The sequence below is a fragment of the Gasterosteus aculeatus genome, chromosome 14, assembly GCF_964276395.1.
Source record: "Gasterosteus aculeatus chromosome 14, fGasAcu3.hap1.1, whole genome shotgun sequence".
NCBI classification, from domain to species: Eukaryota; Metazoa; Chordata; class Actinopteri; order Perciformes; family Gasterosteidae; genus Gasterosteus; species Gasterosteus aculeatus.
This window is the reverse complement of record NC_135702.1, coordinates 15,098,297-15,115,817: the sequence shown is the minus strand read 5'-3', so window position 1 is coordinate 15,115,817 and position 17,521 is coordinate 15,098,297. Positions and strand designations below refer to the sequence as shown.

The window sequence follows — 17,521 nt, the reverse complement described above, 5'->3', positions numbered from 1 at the left end:
ACAAGAGTTAGGTGCTTATAATAATTACATGTTTACCTGTTTTCACCAGCTGTCACCCAATGTCAGGAGAGTGCTCATGTCAGCCTGGTTGGTCAGGTCTGTACTGCAACGAAATGTGCACCGCAGGATTTTATGGAGAGTCCTGTCAGCAGGTGTGCCAGTGCCAGAACGGTGCCGACTGCAACAGTGTGACCGGAGCGTGCATTTGTACTCCAGGCTTCACGGTAAAAACACATTTCTGTCATGTCACAATGTGCTTCAGGTCACCTAGTGTGTTGATTCATGAGGCCTATACTTTATGTGACATGAAGCATGTGGTTGTGGCACATTGTAAGGCCAGACCAAACATTTAGCCTGCGTCGGTCCAAAGTTGAATAATATATTGCTAAAGCAAAAACCAGAATATCTAAGAATACAACTTTGTTGTTATAGGGGGTGTCACATGCTGAACGTATCAACACTTTATCTCACGAGTACTTCTGTCCAGTGTTCGCAGCCTGAGCTGACCTTCTTGTTTTCCAGGAAGTCATGCACAAACCTCCCCCTACAACTCAAAATATTTATTTTTTCTTTGAAATGATGGATTAGATGATGAAAATAGTGTATCAGTCAATGAGCTCCAGAGGTGTTGGTGTGTATTTTTGTTTTTACTTTGGAAAAAGCTTCCAGTCTTTATGCTAACCTAACAAAACCACATCTGGATTCCTGCTCTTTACTTGACACACAGACACAGTAGATGGTAAAAGAGTAAATAACTCTATACCCCAACATATTGGAATTATTGTATTAACTATCATGACATTTAATTTGATTTTAGTTATTCAGTTTGATTTTTGATGTCATCAAACTTCTTGAGCAAATGTTTGTACGGACACACAAAGCACAAGCAAATCCATTCCCAAGTGTGTTGTTCTGAACTCAGGCTTAATTGACAAGTTCAGATTCATCTCCACATGCACTGCAATGGCTTACAGCATGACCCAATCATGTTTCTTCAGTGCTACAGAGTTTAAAGTATGTGCAATATCATTGACAGTTCTAAATGTTCTACTGTATACACCTTCTTAGGGTCCCAACTGTTCAGTCCCCTGCCCAACAGGAACACATGGAGTGGACTGCTTCTCCCACTGCAACTGTAAGAACAAAGCTCAGTGTTCCCCTGTCGACGGATCCTGCTCCTGTAAACAAGGTGAGCTGAGGAGGAAGAGCGGGAACATACAAAAACATATTGAAATGACATTGAGCAATATTTGATGGGTAATTATGTGAATAATATCAAGATATTTTTATCTGAATAATTTTATGCATTCTTTAAAACTACAATTGTTTTTCTTAAATGTCTGTTTATTCACTTTAAATGAGAATGTTTTACCAATGTTTCCCCTACCATTATATAGCGGGACCACGCCCCATAATCTTCTTGATACACTGTTGAATCTCATTGAACTTGTTTAATCAGGGTGGCATGGAGTGGACTGCTCCATCAACTGCCCCAGTGGTACCTGGGGTGTGGGCTGTAACCTAACCTGTATGTGTGGGAAAGGAGGATCATGCAATGCCCTGAATGGTCAGTGTACCTGTGCTCCAGGCTGGAGGGGAGAGAGGTGTGAGCTTCGCTGCCAGGTGAGAGGAAATCCCAGCCAACAAAATTCCCCTTTGTGCTGATACCCTTCAAAGACACTACAAATCAAAGCTATTGATAGTATTGTCTTCTTCAGAACCCTTATCAACATTAGGATTAACATTCAGTTAAAAAAATCAATCAAACTAGAGTGAATAAATGTAAATGTGCAACTGCCATTAGCTGTGAAACAGCATTGGCATGTGGATGAGAGGCCACTGACTTAGATTAGATTAGATTAGATTAGATTCAACTTTATTGTCATTGCACAGGGTACTGACGCAACGAAATGCAGTTTAACATCCAACCAGAAGTGCAAAATAGCAAAAAGTGCAGAGTATGTGCATATGTAAAGTGTAATAAGTGAATAAAGTAAGAAATAGTTGTGCAATATGAACAGTAAGAAATGGATATACAATAACAGTGCAAATGTTCAGTGGCTGGAGGAAGGTGTGTGGCAGTCAAGCCAGGGTGGAGGGGGAAGTACAGTCACTGAGGGAGATGTGTGTGTGTGGGGGTGGGGGGCAGAGTTCAGAGTTCAGGGGGGCCAGAGTTCAATAGAGTGACAGCCGCAGGGATGAAGCTGTTCCTGAACCTGCTGGTCCGGGAACGGAGCACCCTGTAGCGCCTCCCAGAGGGGAGGAGGGCAAACAGTCTGTGGCTGGGGTGAGAGCTGTCCTTTTCGATGCTGCGTGCCCTCTGCAGACATCTCTTGCTCTGGAAAGCCTCAATGGTGGGGAGTGAGGAACCGGTGATGCGTTGGGCAGTTTTCACCACCCTCTGCAGTGACTTACGGTCCGCGACAGAGCAGCTGCCATACCATACTGAGATGCAGTTTGTAAGGATGCTCTCTATGGTACAGCGGTAGAAATTCTCTAGAATCTGAGGAGACAGATGGGCCTTCTTCAGTCTCCTCAGGAAGAAGAGACGCTGGTGTGCTTTCTTTACCAGGGATGAGATGTTGAGGGTCCAAGAGAGGTCCTCAGAGATGTGGACACCCAGGAACTTGAAGCTGGCGACACGCTCAACCTCCGTCCCGTTGATATGGATGGGGATGTGTGTGCCAGTTTTCTTCCGGAAGTCCACAATTAGCTCTTTGGTCTTTACTTGATTTCATGCCATTGGTCAAGCGCCTATCTTGTTGTATTACTCTCTACATCCACTCTTGGAGCCTGTAGTAACTTTACAGGCTCTTTAATATCTAAATGTGAACGGACATGTTGATGATGGTCATCTCTGTAATGGTTAATGTTCATCTGCCTCAGGATGGCACATACGGTTTGGACTGCAAGGCGCGATGTCACTGCAGTAATGCCGATGGATGTCACCACTCTACTGGTCACTGCCGCTGTCTGGCCGGCTGGACTGGTAAGACCTAATACAGTATCAGTGTTCTCATAGTCTGATTCAAAATTTGAACTTTACCGTATATCACAAATACTTCCTGCTCTCCATGGTGCTGATCTTTGGTAATAATGTCTGTGTGTATGTTCTTGTAGTTCCTCCATAAGGAGGACCGTACTATTCTTCAACCAATAAAGCAATTTAATGACCAATACTCCAAAAGCCTTTTCAAGGGTTCAGATGTGGTTAAGAACGGAACCTGAAACATATTTGTATTTGTCTCTGAATAGGTATCCACTGTGACAGTGTGTGCACTCAGGGTCGCTGGGGCCCAAACTGCTCCCTACCCTGTAACTGCAAGAATGGAGCATTCTGTTCTCCAGACGAAGGGACCTGTGCGTGTGCTCCAGGATACAGAGGCACCACCTGTCAAAGGAGTAAGCCCCACACACAGCTGACCCTTTACTTGAGTTTATTTCTTATGTCTTTTTTTCACATGCCACACGTTTCACACATTGTTAATACTGTTGAACCGATCATAAAACAATCACAATGGTTTGGATGAGTATTTTTTGTTCCACCTTACAGTTAAAAAGATATACACCAGCACACACACACTCTTCAGCTGAGCCATTTCTCTGACAGCTGAGACACAACTGGTCATGTCTAGCTGTCATATGAATAGCAGGTGTTGTGTCATCAGTAACCTGGTACTCTGTCTTCTTTAAGGAAGGTTTTTAGCTAAAAAGGTGGAATATGCCATGTCCTGCTAATGTTCTACCCCAGTGAATGCAGTTTTTATTTAGCAAAAGCACCACACGCTGTTAAAACACTAACCTTTATATACACTTATGTAGACATTTTGATATGAATGGTTGGGATTCATTATTCTATGTCATGCAGAAACCTTCAGTGTTCAGGAAGAACCTCTTCTCATTGCTGTCAATTTATTAAACACTGAACTCCTGCAACCTGTCCCCTCCCACACACGCACTCTCACACTCACACACACACACACACACACACACACACACACACACACATACACCGTATACTACACTCCTAAGTGTTGTGGAGTTCTGAAACTTCGGATCAAGGAAGGCTCCTTTTATCCTCGCCTTGGCTGTGTCGACAAGTCAAAAAGATTCAACTAACTTTGAAGTTTGAAAATTATAAAGAACTTAATAACATAAGCAATACAATTACAAAGTGAAATATGGTATGAATGGTATAATATTTCGCGAAACAGAAATCCCTTCGTCCAGTCCTATATGACCATCAATATTGGTTCACAGGAGGCTTCTGCCTGCCTCTTCTCCAGCTCAGATTTTCCAATCTTGCCGGGGGGGGGGGGGGGGGGGGGGGGGGGGGCCCTTGAGCTACAGTTTTATGTGATTGGCTAAACATTCAAACCCAGCTCCTCCCTCGTACATGTCGTTCTGCCAAAAGGCATTCCATGACCCTCTCTCCCCTGGTCTTATCGGATGGACAAATCTAAGATCCCTCACTGACCTGACCAATCCCTATTCACTTAATGTTACAATATATTCAATCATAACACCTTTGACCTAAAGCATCTTCATGTAAACATAACATAGCATGCATAATATTGATCATATTCATTGTTTGCTCATTAACAACCTAACAGTATACAAAAAAACAAAAAACCCTCTTCAAATCCATCAAGGAATTAAGCGTTCTCTAATGTTTAACGTTAAATTGTGGCTGGATGGTATGTGTACAATACTTAAATGACTGTAATGTTTAATTTATATTGCAGTTATTTAATCTAACAAACTACAATTCTAACACTAATCATTATCACACATATTATAATTTCCACCGCTAGGTGTGCTCTTCTGCTAAAATCCCTAACAATGTTAATACTGGAGATGTACATCTGTGTACATCTTGCACTGTTCATACGGTCCATTTTGTCACACTGTAGTACTCGTAGTAAACTGGTAGGAAGTAAAACTTTGTTTCTATTTGTATTTATTCATCTATTTATCAAGCACACTGCACTGTACCTTTACTGCTTCATTTGCACTTCTAATTATGTTTTTTGCATGGCTGATTTATGCATCATAGTACTTGTACTCTGTGCAATGACAATACATTTGAATTTGAATGTGAATCTGAATGCATACAACCCACAATGGGCTCACCCTCCATCTCTACCAATAGCAGTCATAATACACACTTCATTCAAACTCAAAAACAAGCAGAAATGTATGAAAGCAATCGGTCCAAAGTCATATAATACACTTCTAGAACCGCAGATGGGGGGTTGGTTGCTGCAGCCAGATAGCCAGGGACAAACAAAGTTGCACACTTACTTAGCGCTGAAGGCACACACCTGACCGATTGCATGATTAGGTTGAAATGATATGCAGATTGGATTAAATCATCTTTGTGGTTTGCTTGCAGTCTGCTCTCCAGGTTACTTTGGTCACCGCTGCAGTCAGACCTGTCCACAGTGTGCCCACAGCAACGGACCATGTCATCATGTCTCAGGACAGTGTGACTGCTTGCCAGGGTTCAAAGGAGCGCTGTGCAACGAGGGTGAGTGTACCCTGCAGCCCGCTGTTTCTACTAGGTTACAAAAGCTTCTGGGCTCAAACTATGCGGAATTCCAAAGACTGATAACTACAGCTTCCTGACTTAGTGAAATATATATATATATATATATATATATATATATATATATATATATAATATTATATATATATATATATAAATGACTAAATTAATACACAGTACCTTCGCCATTATGACCATATTCATTATGACCTATATGTACATTTGATTCCACAGCTGGGTATTATGCACAGACGATACAGTGTTTTCTTTCTACATCTCTGTATAAAAGTTTATGAAAAAATTACATTTATTACCGTAAGTAAACAACAGGAGTTAGTGGTATAAATCATACATATGGTCGGAAATGTTTTTCAGCACAGCACAATATATATTTATTAAATTATTATAAGTTCTGCATCAAGGTCGAAGGGGGGCATCTTAGTCTCCAGAATTATGACCTACGTCTCCGTCTTTAACACACAATAGTTAGACATCAAGGCTTCTCTGCTGGGAGGTCACAGACTCTATGGCGGAGTTATATTGCTTGAATTACTGTGACTAAGACAAATTATTATTTAAGTTTTCATTCGTTAACATGTTCCATTTGGAGTAAAACAGACATTGACGTAGGGTGGTTTAGGACGTATTCAGTTGATGAAAGTGAATATGTCAAAAAGGTCTACGTTTTGGTCGCCTGTAAAATCTGTTCTCCAGCCGTTAGTTGTAATACGTTCTGCACCCCATCGTGTCACCCCTGGATGCAAAAAAAAGACGGCCAACTCATTGCTTCAAAATGGTGGTCACAAACCAATTGGTGGCATCTCATTAACCACTTCTTATACACAGCCAATGATCATTTACTGTACAGTTTTATTGTTTTATTGTTTATATTTGATATCTGTCAATGATGAGAATAGATGCCAAATACAATCCATTCATTCCCTAGATAATATTTGAGAATGTAGGGAGGTGATCCTGAAAAAGTAAGAATGTCCATAATTAACACTTGTCCTGTGTTTAGTGTGTCCAAGTGGTCAATTTGGGAAGAACTGTGCTTGGAGCTGCAGCTGCACCAACAACGGCACCTGTAGCCCCATCGATGGCTCCTGTCAGTGTTATCCAGGGTGGATCGGCAGCGACTGCTCCCAGCGTGCGTTCACTTAATGAAATGATCAATAAGATGATGGTTGTGATGTTTCATAATGTTGTGACCCTCTAAAGTATTAGTAAGAACGTTTATTCTTATAATTCTGAGGTGAGAATAAGCAATGTAATTGATATGACTGAAGTTTGTATGTCATATGTGCCTATAGCCTGTCCTCCTGTTCAGTGGGGACCCAACTGCATCCACACATGCAACTGCCACAACGGAGCCTACTGCAGCGCTTATGATGGAGAATGCAAGTGCACCCCAGGATGGACCGGTCTCTACTGCACACAACGTCAGTGACAGATACTCAATCACATATAGTAGATTAATTCTCTGTGATCAAACTAAGCATTGCTGTTTAGCAAAAGGCCCTTTTGAGAGAAGGTGTTTATTTTGTAATTAAAAAAAGGATATCTTATGATGTGTGATTGCGCCCTTACAGGTTGTCCATTAGGTTTCTACGGGAAAGACTGTTCTCTGACCTGCCAGTGTAGAAATGGGGCCAACTGTGATCACATCTCTGGACAGTGCACCTGTCGCACCGGCTTCATGGGAAGAGACTGCGAACAAAGTATGTCACACTGTCTTAATCTTGTCTGTTTCTTATTTCTTTAAGGGCCTCTTGGTGATTATGCTTTACATATACTGTAAAATAGTCTACTTTTAGTCTAATTATTACTTTTTTTTTTCCAGGGTGTCCTCCCGGTTCGTATGGTTATGGCTGCCGTCAAGTGTGTGACTGTCTAAATAACTCCACATGTGATCACATGACTGGTACATGTTATTGCAACCCAGGCTGGAAGGGAGCTCGCTGTGACCAAGGTGAGGATTTTCAATCCTGTTGTCCGAAGTCGGTTCTCAAACCTGTTTTGAGAAATCACTACACTAATCAGATCACCTGAGGTGTCTAATCATGGCCAGTCATATCTACTATATGTTTACTACTGGTTTATTTTGAAGAAACTATTTTGGGTTTTACATTTCCTAGGGGTGTAACGATTCACGATTTGATTCAAATCACGATTCATGGTTGCCGATTCGATTCATGGACGATCTGGGTTAATTTAGAACGATTCGATTAGATTCAGTGACTTGAAATCGATTCAGTAACTTTACTGGACAGTGCAGGCAAAGTTTCTGAGATCCCTGTTGTTTCTTCTAAGGAAATCAGGTTTAAATTAATTATGGATATTATAAACAAGCAAACAACAATTGATGGCAAATATATTAACCTTTTATTTGAATCAAGTGCCATTTTCAATGTAAACATTACACAATGTTTGGATCAATTCACAGAACCCCGGATTTTCAACCACATTGTAGGGTTGCGTGTCTTTACAGCTAAACTTGGCAATTGTTACTGTGATGTTGAGTTTTGTGCTGGCGAGGCCTGAGGTGTCTGCAGAGCTGGAGTTGCCTTCTGCTGCTGCTGCAGCAGCGGTAACGCTGCTAGAGGTGCCTGACTGTCGGCGTTGTTTAATCCCATGGCGCCTTAGTAGATGGCCGGAAAGATTCGTTGTGTTTCCGTGTTTTTTTATTTGGCTTCTACATATTCTACAAACAGCGACCGACTTATTTAGAACACCTCCGTGTTTGCAAAATCCAAAATGTTTCCACACGCTGGATCGATAAGTTGGTTTGTAAAGGTCTCGCTCGCAGTGGTCTCCTCCACGCTGTGTTTTGTTGTTGTTCCGAGTTTCGCGCGGCTGCCGCTGCGTACTGATGACGTCACAGACAGGCAGACTGAATCGAGTAACGTTTAACGTGTCTAAAGTGCTAAAAAACAAACAAACACGCATCCATGCCATTTTTGTACTTAAATCTAATGTGCAGTTTCCAAGTATCGATACAATCGATTATGTACCATTTCAAATCGATTTGTAATCGATATATGTCGTCCGGAATGCCGATTTGGGGAGCACAGATCGATTCAGTTGGATCGCAGGAATATAAATCGATTAATCGATTCAGTGAATGAATCGTTACACCCCTAACATTTCCTCATCCTTCTGTCTACAGCTGGTGTAGTGGTGGACAGCCTCAACAGTTTGACCAGCGCAGCTTTGCATGTGGAAACCTACCGGATCGGAGCCATCGCAGGAGTCATTGTTCTGGTGCTACTGCTGTTTTTCCTCTTCCTTCTTTTCATTATCTACAGGAAGAAACAAAAGGGCAAAGAGCCTTCAATGGCAGCTGTGACCTACACTTCTGCATTGACGGTCACAGCCGATTACACCATTGCAGGTACATTACAGGTTGACTGGCTTCAGACTGCTACACTCTCAAGAACATATACCGTCCCATGTTAGGCTGCTCTTCCATCTGTTATTTCTCATAACATTATATTTTTTTCCTTGAATGTTGTATTGCTTTTAAACAGTTCTACACTGGCATGGGATTACAGTACAAAAACAATACTCACTTATTTAATAATCACTCACTTATCACTTATTTCATACGGTATGAGACCATAGATAGAGATGCTTTTAATATTGGGTTTAATGCTCAGAAAGCACTGATGAACTTCATATTATTGGTTCTTGTCAACATCTCATGTTTCAGATGCTCACCCACCAGAAAGTGAGTCCCACCCAAGCAACTACTTTTCCAACCCCAGCTACCATACTCTGACCCAGTGCATCAGCTCTCCACATGTTAACAATGGTCTTAATGGAAAGGTATGGAAGTGTATTATGAGACTCCATGGAGGGTCAAAGAGATGGCAAAGAAAGAATGAGAAATGTGTCTATTAATTGTATTTTATAATTATGTTGTAGCAAGGATTGACCTCCTGGGTGGGGTTGTGTATACAGACTAGGAAACTTTGGTAGGGGTTCAGTTTGAACACTTAACACAAAGTGTGTGTGTACCACCCTGTGCGCCTCGGTGGTAATGGCCCGATGATTTCCATGCAAATTAAATGGCACCTACTGTATTATTGCCAGAGGGAAACGATACCCTCGGAATGGTTTACCAGATTACACTCCGGGCAGATCCTTTAATCCTTGGGCGTACGAGAATGGGCGGTCTGCAGGCCCCAGCCGTGCCTCCCGAAAGGCCCTCATGTGGTCCTTGGGGCACAGTCCAAGCCAGTCCACGGTGGCCCTCTTCACGTTCACGTAGACGTGCCTGGCCCTTGGCGACAGCCTGCGTCTGTTCCAAGGACTGCGTCTGCCGCTCCGGTTGTGCATGCAGCACCGCTAAGAACTGCCAATTAACCGCCTGATCGCACTACATCACCGCCTAAACTAAACGCCACGTTTAGTTTAAACCAGTGATTCTCAACTGGTGGGTCGCGACCCACTAGTGGGTTAACAGCTGGCTGTTTTGTTTTTTCATTAAACTTGTTTTTATGGTGGCATACGTATTCTGTCTCCATACTATCTCAGGTTCAATCTCCGGTTTATTTCATTAAATAAATTTGAGAAGTTGAGAATGTTCCTCGATTTGGGTCGCGGCTTGTCATTAAGGGGTGATGGTGGGTGAGCCAGACCAGTTGAGAACCACTGATTTAAACCCTTCGTTATTTAAATTGTATTTTGAGTCCCACTCTCTTTCATGCACTCCCGCCACCATGCACGTATTTCCTTACTGACGCGTTTCACTTTTTCTTTTTTAGGCCAAGAGCAACCAGCTTTTTGTGAACTTGAAGCACATAGATCAGAGAAACAGGGCTCCTCTCGCCGAGTACAACAGCACACATCCTAGAGAATGGAAACAAGAAAACTGCGTCCATGAACTGGGTGAGACATTCACTACAATAAAATGTAATTAATTTTAATCTTAAATTTCAAGTAAGCTTAAATTAATCTTACGTCCATGCGATTTAGCAGGTTGCAGCCTGCCTCCCCCTGTGGTTATGCTGTGAGTTGATTGGGGGCAAGTTCTTTTAGAACTAGCCAACCAGACATTAGCACCGTTTCCATAAACCAATTGCATCTGTACTGTCTTTAAACTTTAAAACTGGTGTCCTCTCTGTTGGTGTCAGTTGTCCTTTCAGCACACACCAGATGCAAAATGTTTTTTGCTTTTCTGACAGCATTATGGGGCGCCGTTTGTAAAATGTTGCACGTTCCAAAATCCTGCGCAGTTTTTCCACATTTAGCATTATCGTATGAACAAAAAAGCACGACAATATTCACATGTCACGTTTTCAAACAATTAGAGAGAAATTCATGTACACTCATGCAATAACTTTTCCAAGAATAACGTTTGGCAGTAACAAAGTTGTTAAATAATATAAATGTTAAATCTAAATCTAAATCTAAATGTTAAATCTTAATGTAAATGTAAATGTTATATCTAAATGTTAAATCTACATGTAAATGTTAAATGTTATATCTAAATGTTAAATCTAAATCTAAATGTTAAATGTTATATCTAAATGTTAAATCTAAATCTAAATGTTAAATGTAGAATCTACATTTAGCTCTACATTTAACATTTAAGACGACTTGACGACTGAACATTACAATAATTACGGTAATTCACGCCGCGGCAGGACAAGCTGGCAAGTCCGGATGAATTAGCTCTTGTTATAGAGCAGGGGTGTCAGATGTATTTTAGGAAGGGGGCCACACACTGTCCACGTTGAAATCATGCGGGTGGGGGGTTCACGGGCGCGAAACGTTGTGCAACCCCCACTTGACCGAACCCCATCGCCGAGGATTTCACCGCGCCCCCCCCTCCCCCCAACCGTTAACCGCGAGCATCCGCCCCCCCCCCCCCTGCCTTCACCGTCGCGGCCAAATCGTCGGCGATGGTCCGGTCAAGGCGGGGTTGCGCGACGTTCCGCGCCCGTAAACCCCCTCTCCACTGCGGTCATGCGGACCGCATTTCAAAATGAAATGTGCCTCTATTTGAGGTGTTATGGTAAAAGGGCTTACAGCCTTAAATATGGGGCGCCGTTTGTAAAGGCGCCGCTTATATTTAGATTTAACATTTACATTTAGATTTAACATTTAGATATAACATTTAGATTTAGATATAACATTTAGATTTAGATATAACATTTAGATTTAGATTTAACATTTAAATTTAGATTTAACATTTACATTTAGATTTAACATTTATATTATTTAACAACTTTGTTACTGCCAAACATTATCCTTGGAAAAGTTATTGCATGAATGTACATGAATTTCTCTCTAAATGTTTGAAAAAGTGACATGTGAATATTGTCGTACTTTTTTGTTCATACGATAATGCTAAATGTGGAAAAACTGCGCAGGATTTTGGAATGTGCAACATTTTACAAACGGCGCCCCATACAGCATAGCATTCATGGCAGGGGCGTTCCTATGTTTCAAAGAAAGGGAGGGACTTAGCTCCACTGGGAGTGGTATGTGTCCACATAATGTGCAGCAATTTGTTTTGGGACTGTTAGAGGCCGCGGATATCCATTTTTTCAGACAATTCAAAGGATCAAGAAGTGTGATTGTTTTCCTGTAGTCCTGTAGCTTGCATTCAGTATATGGTAACACAAGAGATAGAATTTCAGCTTCACGGTGAAATTTGACAGCACAAATATGTTCTTTGACTTGACATGAAAATATCATGAAATAATCGAGTTTAGACTATGCCTTAAAGTAGCCTGGGTCTGTACAAAGGTCTATACATTTATACCACAGTAGAAGAAATATAAAAACTCAGATACAAATAAGTCCTGAACTGCTGGAATTGACCTCTCACTGGCTCTTCTGCCTATGTCATCCAGATCTGAAGGGCACACTCTATCATGCAAGCTCCTGCTCCCTCAACAGCTCTGAAAACCCATATGCAACAATAACGGACCCTCCCCAGCTTACAGCCAAAAACTTGGAGTGTGGCTACGTGGAAATGAAGTCGGCGGTCAGACAGGATTCCCCATACGCTGAGATCAGCAACAGCAGCCCCACAACTAACCACAATATCTATGAAGCTGGTGAGTAGTTTATATTTACATCGTATTACTTTGCCATTGTAATTAATTTCCAGATTGGGACATATTCAATTCAATTCGATTCATTTTATTTTGTATAGCCGATAATCGCAAATTACAAATTTGCCTCAGAGGGCTTTACAGTCTGTACACATACAACATCCTCTGATGATCCATATGAATTCTACATCTTACAATGGAAGCTTAAAGAGAACTAGATACAGCGGCGGAGGTGTGGTCCTTTTGCCCCCCCCTTTCCATCCTGGCTCATTAACATGTATTAATTCTGGATTTCAGCTATTAGTGTGTTTTTGGACAGTTAGTGAGCTATATTTAAATAGGGGTTATTCAATTGTCCTGGTTAGTTGATTACCTCAATTTAAACTCTGATGAGTTTAGTGCAACAAAGTTTTCCAAAATGTTGGTTTGTTCCTTTTAAATTTTCAGCTTAGTACTTTATTCTTCCTGCAACAGTCAACTTGCGTGTCTTCAATTTCAGAGCCAGTAAGTAACATCCAGCTAACAGAAGACAGCAATGGTGACATGCAGTTCGGTAAAGATCTGTACGATCTTCCAAAAAACAGTCACATTCCCTGCCACTACGACCTCCTGCCGGCCAGAGAAAGTCCTCTCCAAGAGAACAAAGAGCCGGACACTGAATGATACCACAGAGACTCAGTACAGAGACCAGGTCTTACCTCCAGTTTGCAGTTGCTGCACTGACTGTTTTGTACCTACAACACGCTTTTTTCCTTTCAACTCTGCTTTACGCTACTTTTATTGTAACTACGTATCATGGCTTCTTTCAGAGGAAATTGGTTAGTTTTTAGGTAAAGCTGTCATTATTTACAGAAATGTGTATACTGAAGCATGAAACATGACAGGTACAGTCTAAATATACTCCATCAAAAAGTGACCTTCATATACTTCTGCACGGCTTAATTTTCCAGCTTCAAAATGGGCCAGAAGATTGTCAGATGCAGCCATAACAAAAGGTCGCTTCAGACCTTGTTAAATAAGTACTTTTTTTTCCCAAGTATACTGAGGAATTTATCATGTTTGCGTATACCATTCAATACTAATCAAATCTTTATTTTTTTAAATAGCAGTAGATAATGGATAATGTGATTGAATATTGATTGTAATTAAATCAAAGATTAGATAGGTGTTTTTTTTTTCAGGACAATGTTTTTCTAATGAATACTTCAAGAATACAGTGCTATTGTTGAAATATTGATAGTACCAGAATCCACTTAAACATAATTTGCACATAATTTGATTGGTTTGGGATTGACTAGACCTCACCTGGAGGTAGTCCAACTCACACTGTGATCAAATCTCAGCCAGGTGTAATTTACATACTGTATATCCGAGTTCCATGCTGAAAGAAAACTAACAAACAAGCTTTAGGAGATTTTAGGGGGGGACATCATAACGAGCAATGTGTAAATCATGTGACCACAGCATCAGTAATGATAGCCTTGTGTAAAAGCCTGCTGTACCCTTTATCTGAATTGTCAACAGTCCCATGACCCTTTCCCTGCATGCAGCTGACAGGTATAGAGTATTTCTCGTGATTGTTGACAGCCTACCTAATTTGGATTTCAACATCCCATCACAATGTTGGCTGAGTCAAAATAACAACAACATTCATCTCCCAATTTTCAAGCACTATATTTGCAAAGAGTGTACATTTTCTGAAAATACATGCTTTGAATTGGTATTTGTCAATTGTGTATACGTGCTCTGGCACTCAATGGTATGATTACATGTACCACTCATACTGTAAAAATACATTTTCCTAGGTTCTGTTTTTCATCCTATTTAATTTCATAATTATGAAAAGTATGTAGTATGTTTTGCTTGTTTCTGCATTGTGTTGATGTGCTGAAGAATTGTATATCATGCATGAAAAGATATTACCTAGCCACTAGGTGGTATTAGATGGCAGCAAATATAAGACTATAACTAATGAGCTGAACAGGCTAGCATTGTTCAGGAGGCACTTGAAGCCCTGTTCCCAGGCTTTGTACAGACTAAACTGAACTGTTAAGAACCATGTCAGCTTTGGTACACGTACAAGTCTCTTCTTGTATACCCACCATTTCTAGCAAACGTGGACATTTTAGATCTATGCTTCTGAATTTGAATGAATGTGGGACAGACAATGAACAATTGAGAGCTTGAATATTGACTTTGTCACATTGCAGTACTTTTTGGTGTGGTCATGTACACATTTGATCCTGTTTAAATATTTAAATTAGGTTTTTTCCCTGCAGTGTTTGGCTGTATGTCCGGACATAATTGTGGTTTCTAACTGTTTATTCTTGTTCCTTCTAAATGTCCACTTTTTGCCAAATACTATTGAGGGCCTGTGCCTTTTGATTTATTACTTTTTTGGGGATGTCCAACTCTCCAATACAGGAGCAAAATGAGGACGACAACCTACTTGATAACCCCTGGAAGTTCCAGAATCTTTAGGGGCATCATTAAGGGCATTTAGTGACCTGTCATGAGCAGTAGCCACATTTAATTAAAAAAAAAAACTTTTTGCAATGGAAAATAGACATCATAATATACAGCGGCCTGTGTCCCTCAACTCATTCACTAATGGGGTTCTGGATGGTTTCTCCAAAAGTACGTCTGCAGACTTTTTAATGTTAATTATTGATTGTCCTGCTCCATATAGATGCAGAGGTAAAAGGATAGTTAGTTTGGTTGTGTGTGTTGCTTGATTAAATATAATAGACTATCTTGTTTCTTTTAAATGGTTTGCAGTGGATCCTTAAAATGTTATAGATTTTCAGAATTGAAGGTCATACATACAAAATCACATTTTAAAGTATTATAGATCTTATATTTTGCATCGGAAATATGTTTCATGGTAATACTTCAGTAGATGTCTTCATACCACCAAATAAAAACCTGTTAACTGAACAATATAAGGCAAAACACCTGGCTCAACTAGCATTATCAATTTAAAGGGCTTAACTTTTAATGAAATTATCTCATGAAATGCAAGCTTAACTGCACTTTGGCTTTTTTAATGGATTGTTGCCACAGGACCACATTATTAATCTCTAATGTGTATTAGAGATTAATAATGTCAAGAAATGTTTCTTTAATGTTTTTTTCTTTCATTGTCATTATCATTGTTTATATATTGTATTTAGTTTTTTTGTAAATGTTTATGTCACCCATCATTGTATGTCCTATATTAAAACCAGAACAAAGGCTTTTGGTTTAGGACTATTATTTTCCTCTACAGATACTGTACTTCTTTTCTAATAAGATAAAAATGTATACAAATTCCATTGCATTCCATTGCAATTAAAGATTGTAATTAAATGACCACAAACGTAATTGCTCCTTCCTCAGAAAACATATGTTTATTTGCAGAAATCCATTTTATAATACTCTAAACACAACTTTAACAACTTTAGTAAACGCAAACATCTGTAACATTTCTCTCGGGCAAAACTGAGAGTACTAAAACCACCCGGCTATCAAAGCGTATAAATAATACCTCTACCTTTGTCGCCTGTTATCTACCATATTTGTAGGGCTGTTTTTGGGGCAAATCTCCAAAATCTTCCACTTTTTTGGGGGGGGAACTGATTTTTACCCATAGCACTCACAGGGAACGTCGCCGTACCTATCCCTGCATTTATGCCAACTACCAGTGTGCCTGCAAGACATGGAATGCACTTTTAAGCCACTTGTTAAGATGTCGTCAGCCCTAAACACATACAGAACTGAACACACTTGAATGTCTCTTATGCAACTGCAATTCAACTTTAAAGGTACATTCAACATACATTATTGCAAAACAGTGAAAGAGCCGCTGGTGTGTTTCAGGGTGTTCGTACAAAACAAATATCTATGGTTTGTTTCAAACTCACAAAAGGAGAAATCATAAGGGTTGTTTAGTGAGTGACTTAAAGCCTGGGATACTTTAAAACCACAGGTCAAACGTAGGTGTTTCTGTTGATCATTCTGACACTCCCCATATTGATAGTGTTGGTACTGAGCCGTCAGATGACTTAAACTCACAGGATTTAAGTAATCCTGCTTTAGAGATTCAGGATTTAAACGACTTGCCACATAATGTTGAGCTCAAAGTTGCTTCTCTCTTAGCGAAGCTAGAACATGTTTATCTTGTTCCTAGTGTGGGTATTGATGAACATGCAAGATTGTGACTATTTAATAACCACTGCTTCTGTCCCTCTTAGCCATCAAATTATATCTCAGCATTTACAGCATGGAAACTGTCAAGTAACTCTCCACTCTCCACTGCATGGAAGCGAAAGACATACTACAAAAAACGTTTTAGTTTTGTAGAACCTATAGAATTTGTGCTTGACTCTAAAAAAATAAATCTTTTCCTGTACCAAAATCTTTACAGCTGATATTAAATTGTGAAACATTTTTAGATAAAGCAATCAATTTGAAAACTCCCCATCAAATTCAGAAAGATTCAGTTCAGTACAAGGCCTTTTATGACAGTATTCATTTCAAAGAAGATTTGCATTTGTCTCAGGAGAGTGCCATTTCAATTATTTAGTATATTGCCGCTCGGTACCTCCAGAAAAAAAACTATGTCTGTGGGGTATATTGGACATTAGGGAATGTACACTCATCTAAAAGGATTATTAGGAACACCATACTAATACTGTGTTTGACCCCTTTCACCTTCAGAACTGCCTTAATTCTCCATGGCATTGATTCAACAACGTGCTGAAAGCATTCTTTACAAATGTTGGCCCATATTGATAGGATAGCATCTTGATGAAGATTTGTGGGATGCACATGCAGGGCACGAAGCTCCAGTTCCACCACATCCCAAAGATGCTCTATTGGGTTGAGATCTGGTGACTGGTGGCAATTTTAGTACAGTGAACTC

The 17,521-nt window shown here is 40.3% G+C and overlaps 1 protein-coding gene across 2 annotated transcripts in view; it reads left to right on the top strand.

Moving 5' to 3' along the window:
• megf10 (multiple EGF-like-domains 10) overlaps positions 1-15,970 on the top strand; it is a 62,068-nt gene extending 46,098 nt beyond the window's left edge. Inside the window, exons 8-22 of one of the 2 annotated variants that reach the window (XM_040198088.2) lie at positions 50-224; positions 1,069-1,189; positions 1,460-1,623; positions 2,887-2,989; positions 3,256-3,402; positions 5,396-5,530; positions 6,570-6,698; positions 6,862-6,990; positions 7,141-7,269; positions 7,392-7,520; positions 8,718-8,942; positions 9,261-9,376; positions 10,318-10,441; positions 12,415-12,621; positions 13,118-15,970. In XM_040198088.2, the coding sequence (XP_040054022.2) occupies positions 50-224; positions 1,069-1,189; positions 1,460-1,623; positions 2,887-2,989; positions 3,256-3,402; positions 5,396-5,530; positions 6,570-6,698; positions 6,862-6,990; positions 7,141-7,269; positions 7,392-7,520; positions 8,718-8,942; positions 9,261-9,376; positions 10,318-10,441; positions 12,415-12,621; positions 13,118-13,281 (2,197 nt within the window). In that variant the 3' untranslated portion in view covers positions 13,282-15,970. Of the gene's footprint in view, positions 1-49; positions 225-1,068; positions 1,190-1,459; positions 1,624-2,886; positions 2,990-3,255; positions 3,403-5,395; positions 5,531-6,569; positions 6,699-6,861; positions 6,991-7,140; positions 7,270-7,391; positions 7,521-8,717; positions 8,943-9,260; positions 9,377-10,317; positions 10,466-12,414; positions 12,622-13,117 lie in introns of both variants that reach the window. The other variant, XM_040198087.2, reaches the window with a different exon arrangement.
• The last annotated feature ends 1,551 nt before the right edge of the window (positions 15,971-17,521 follow it).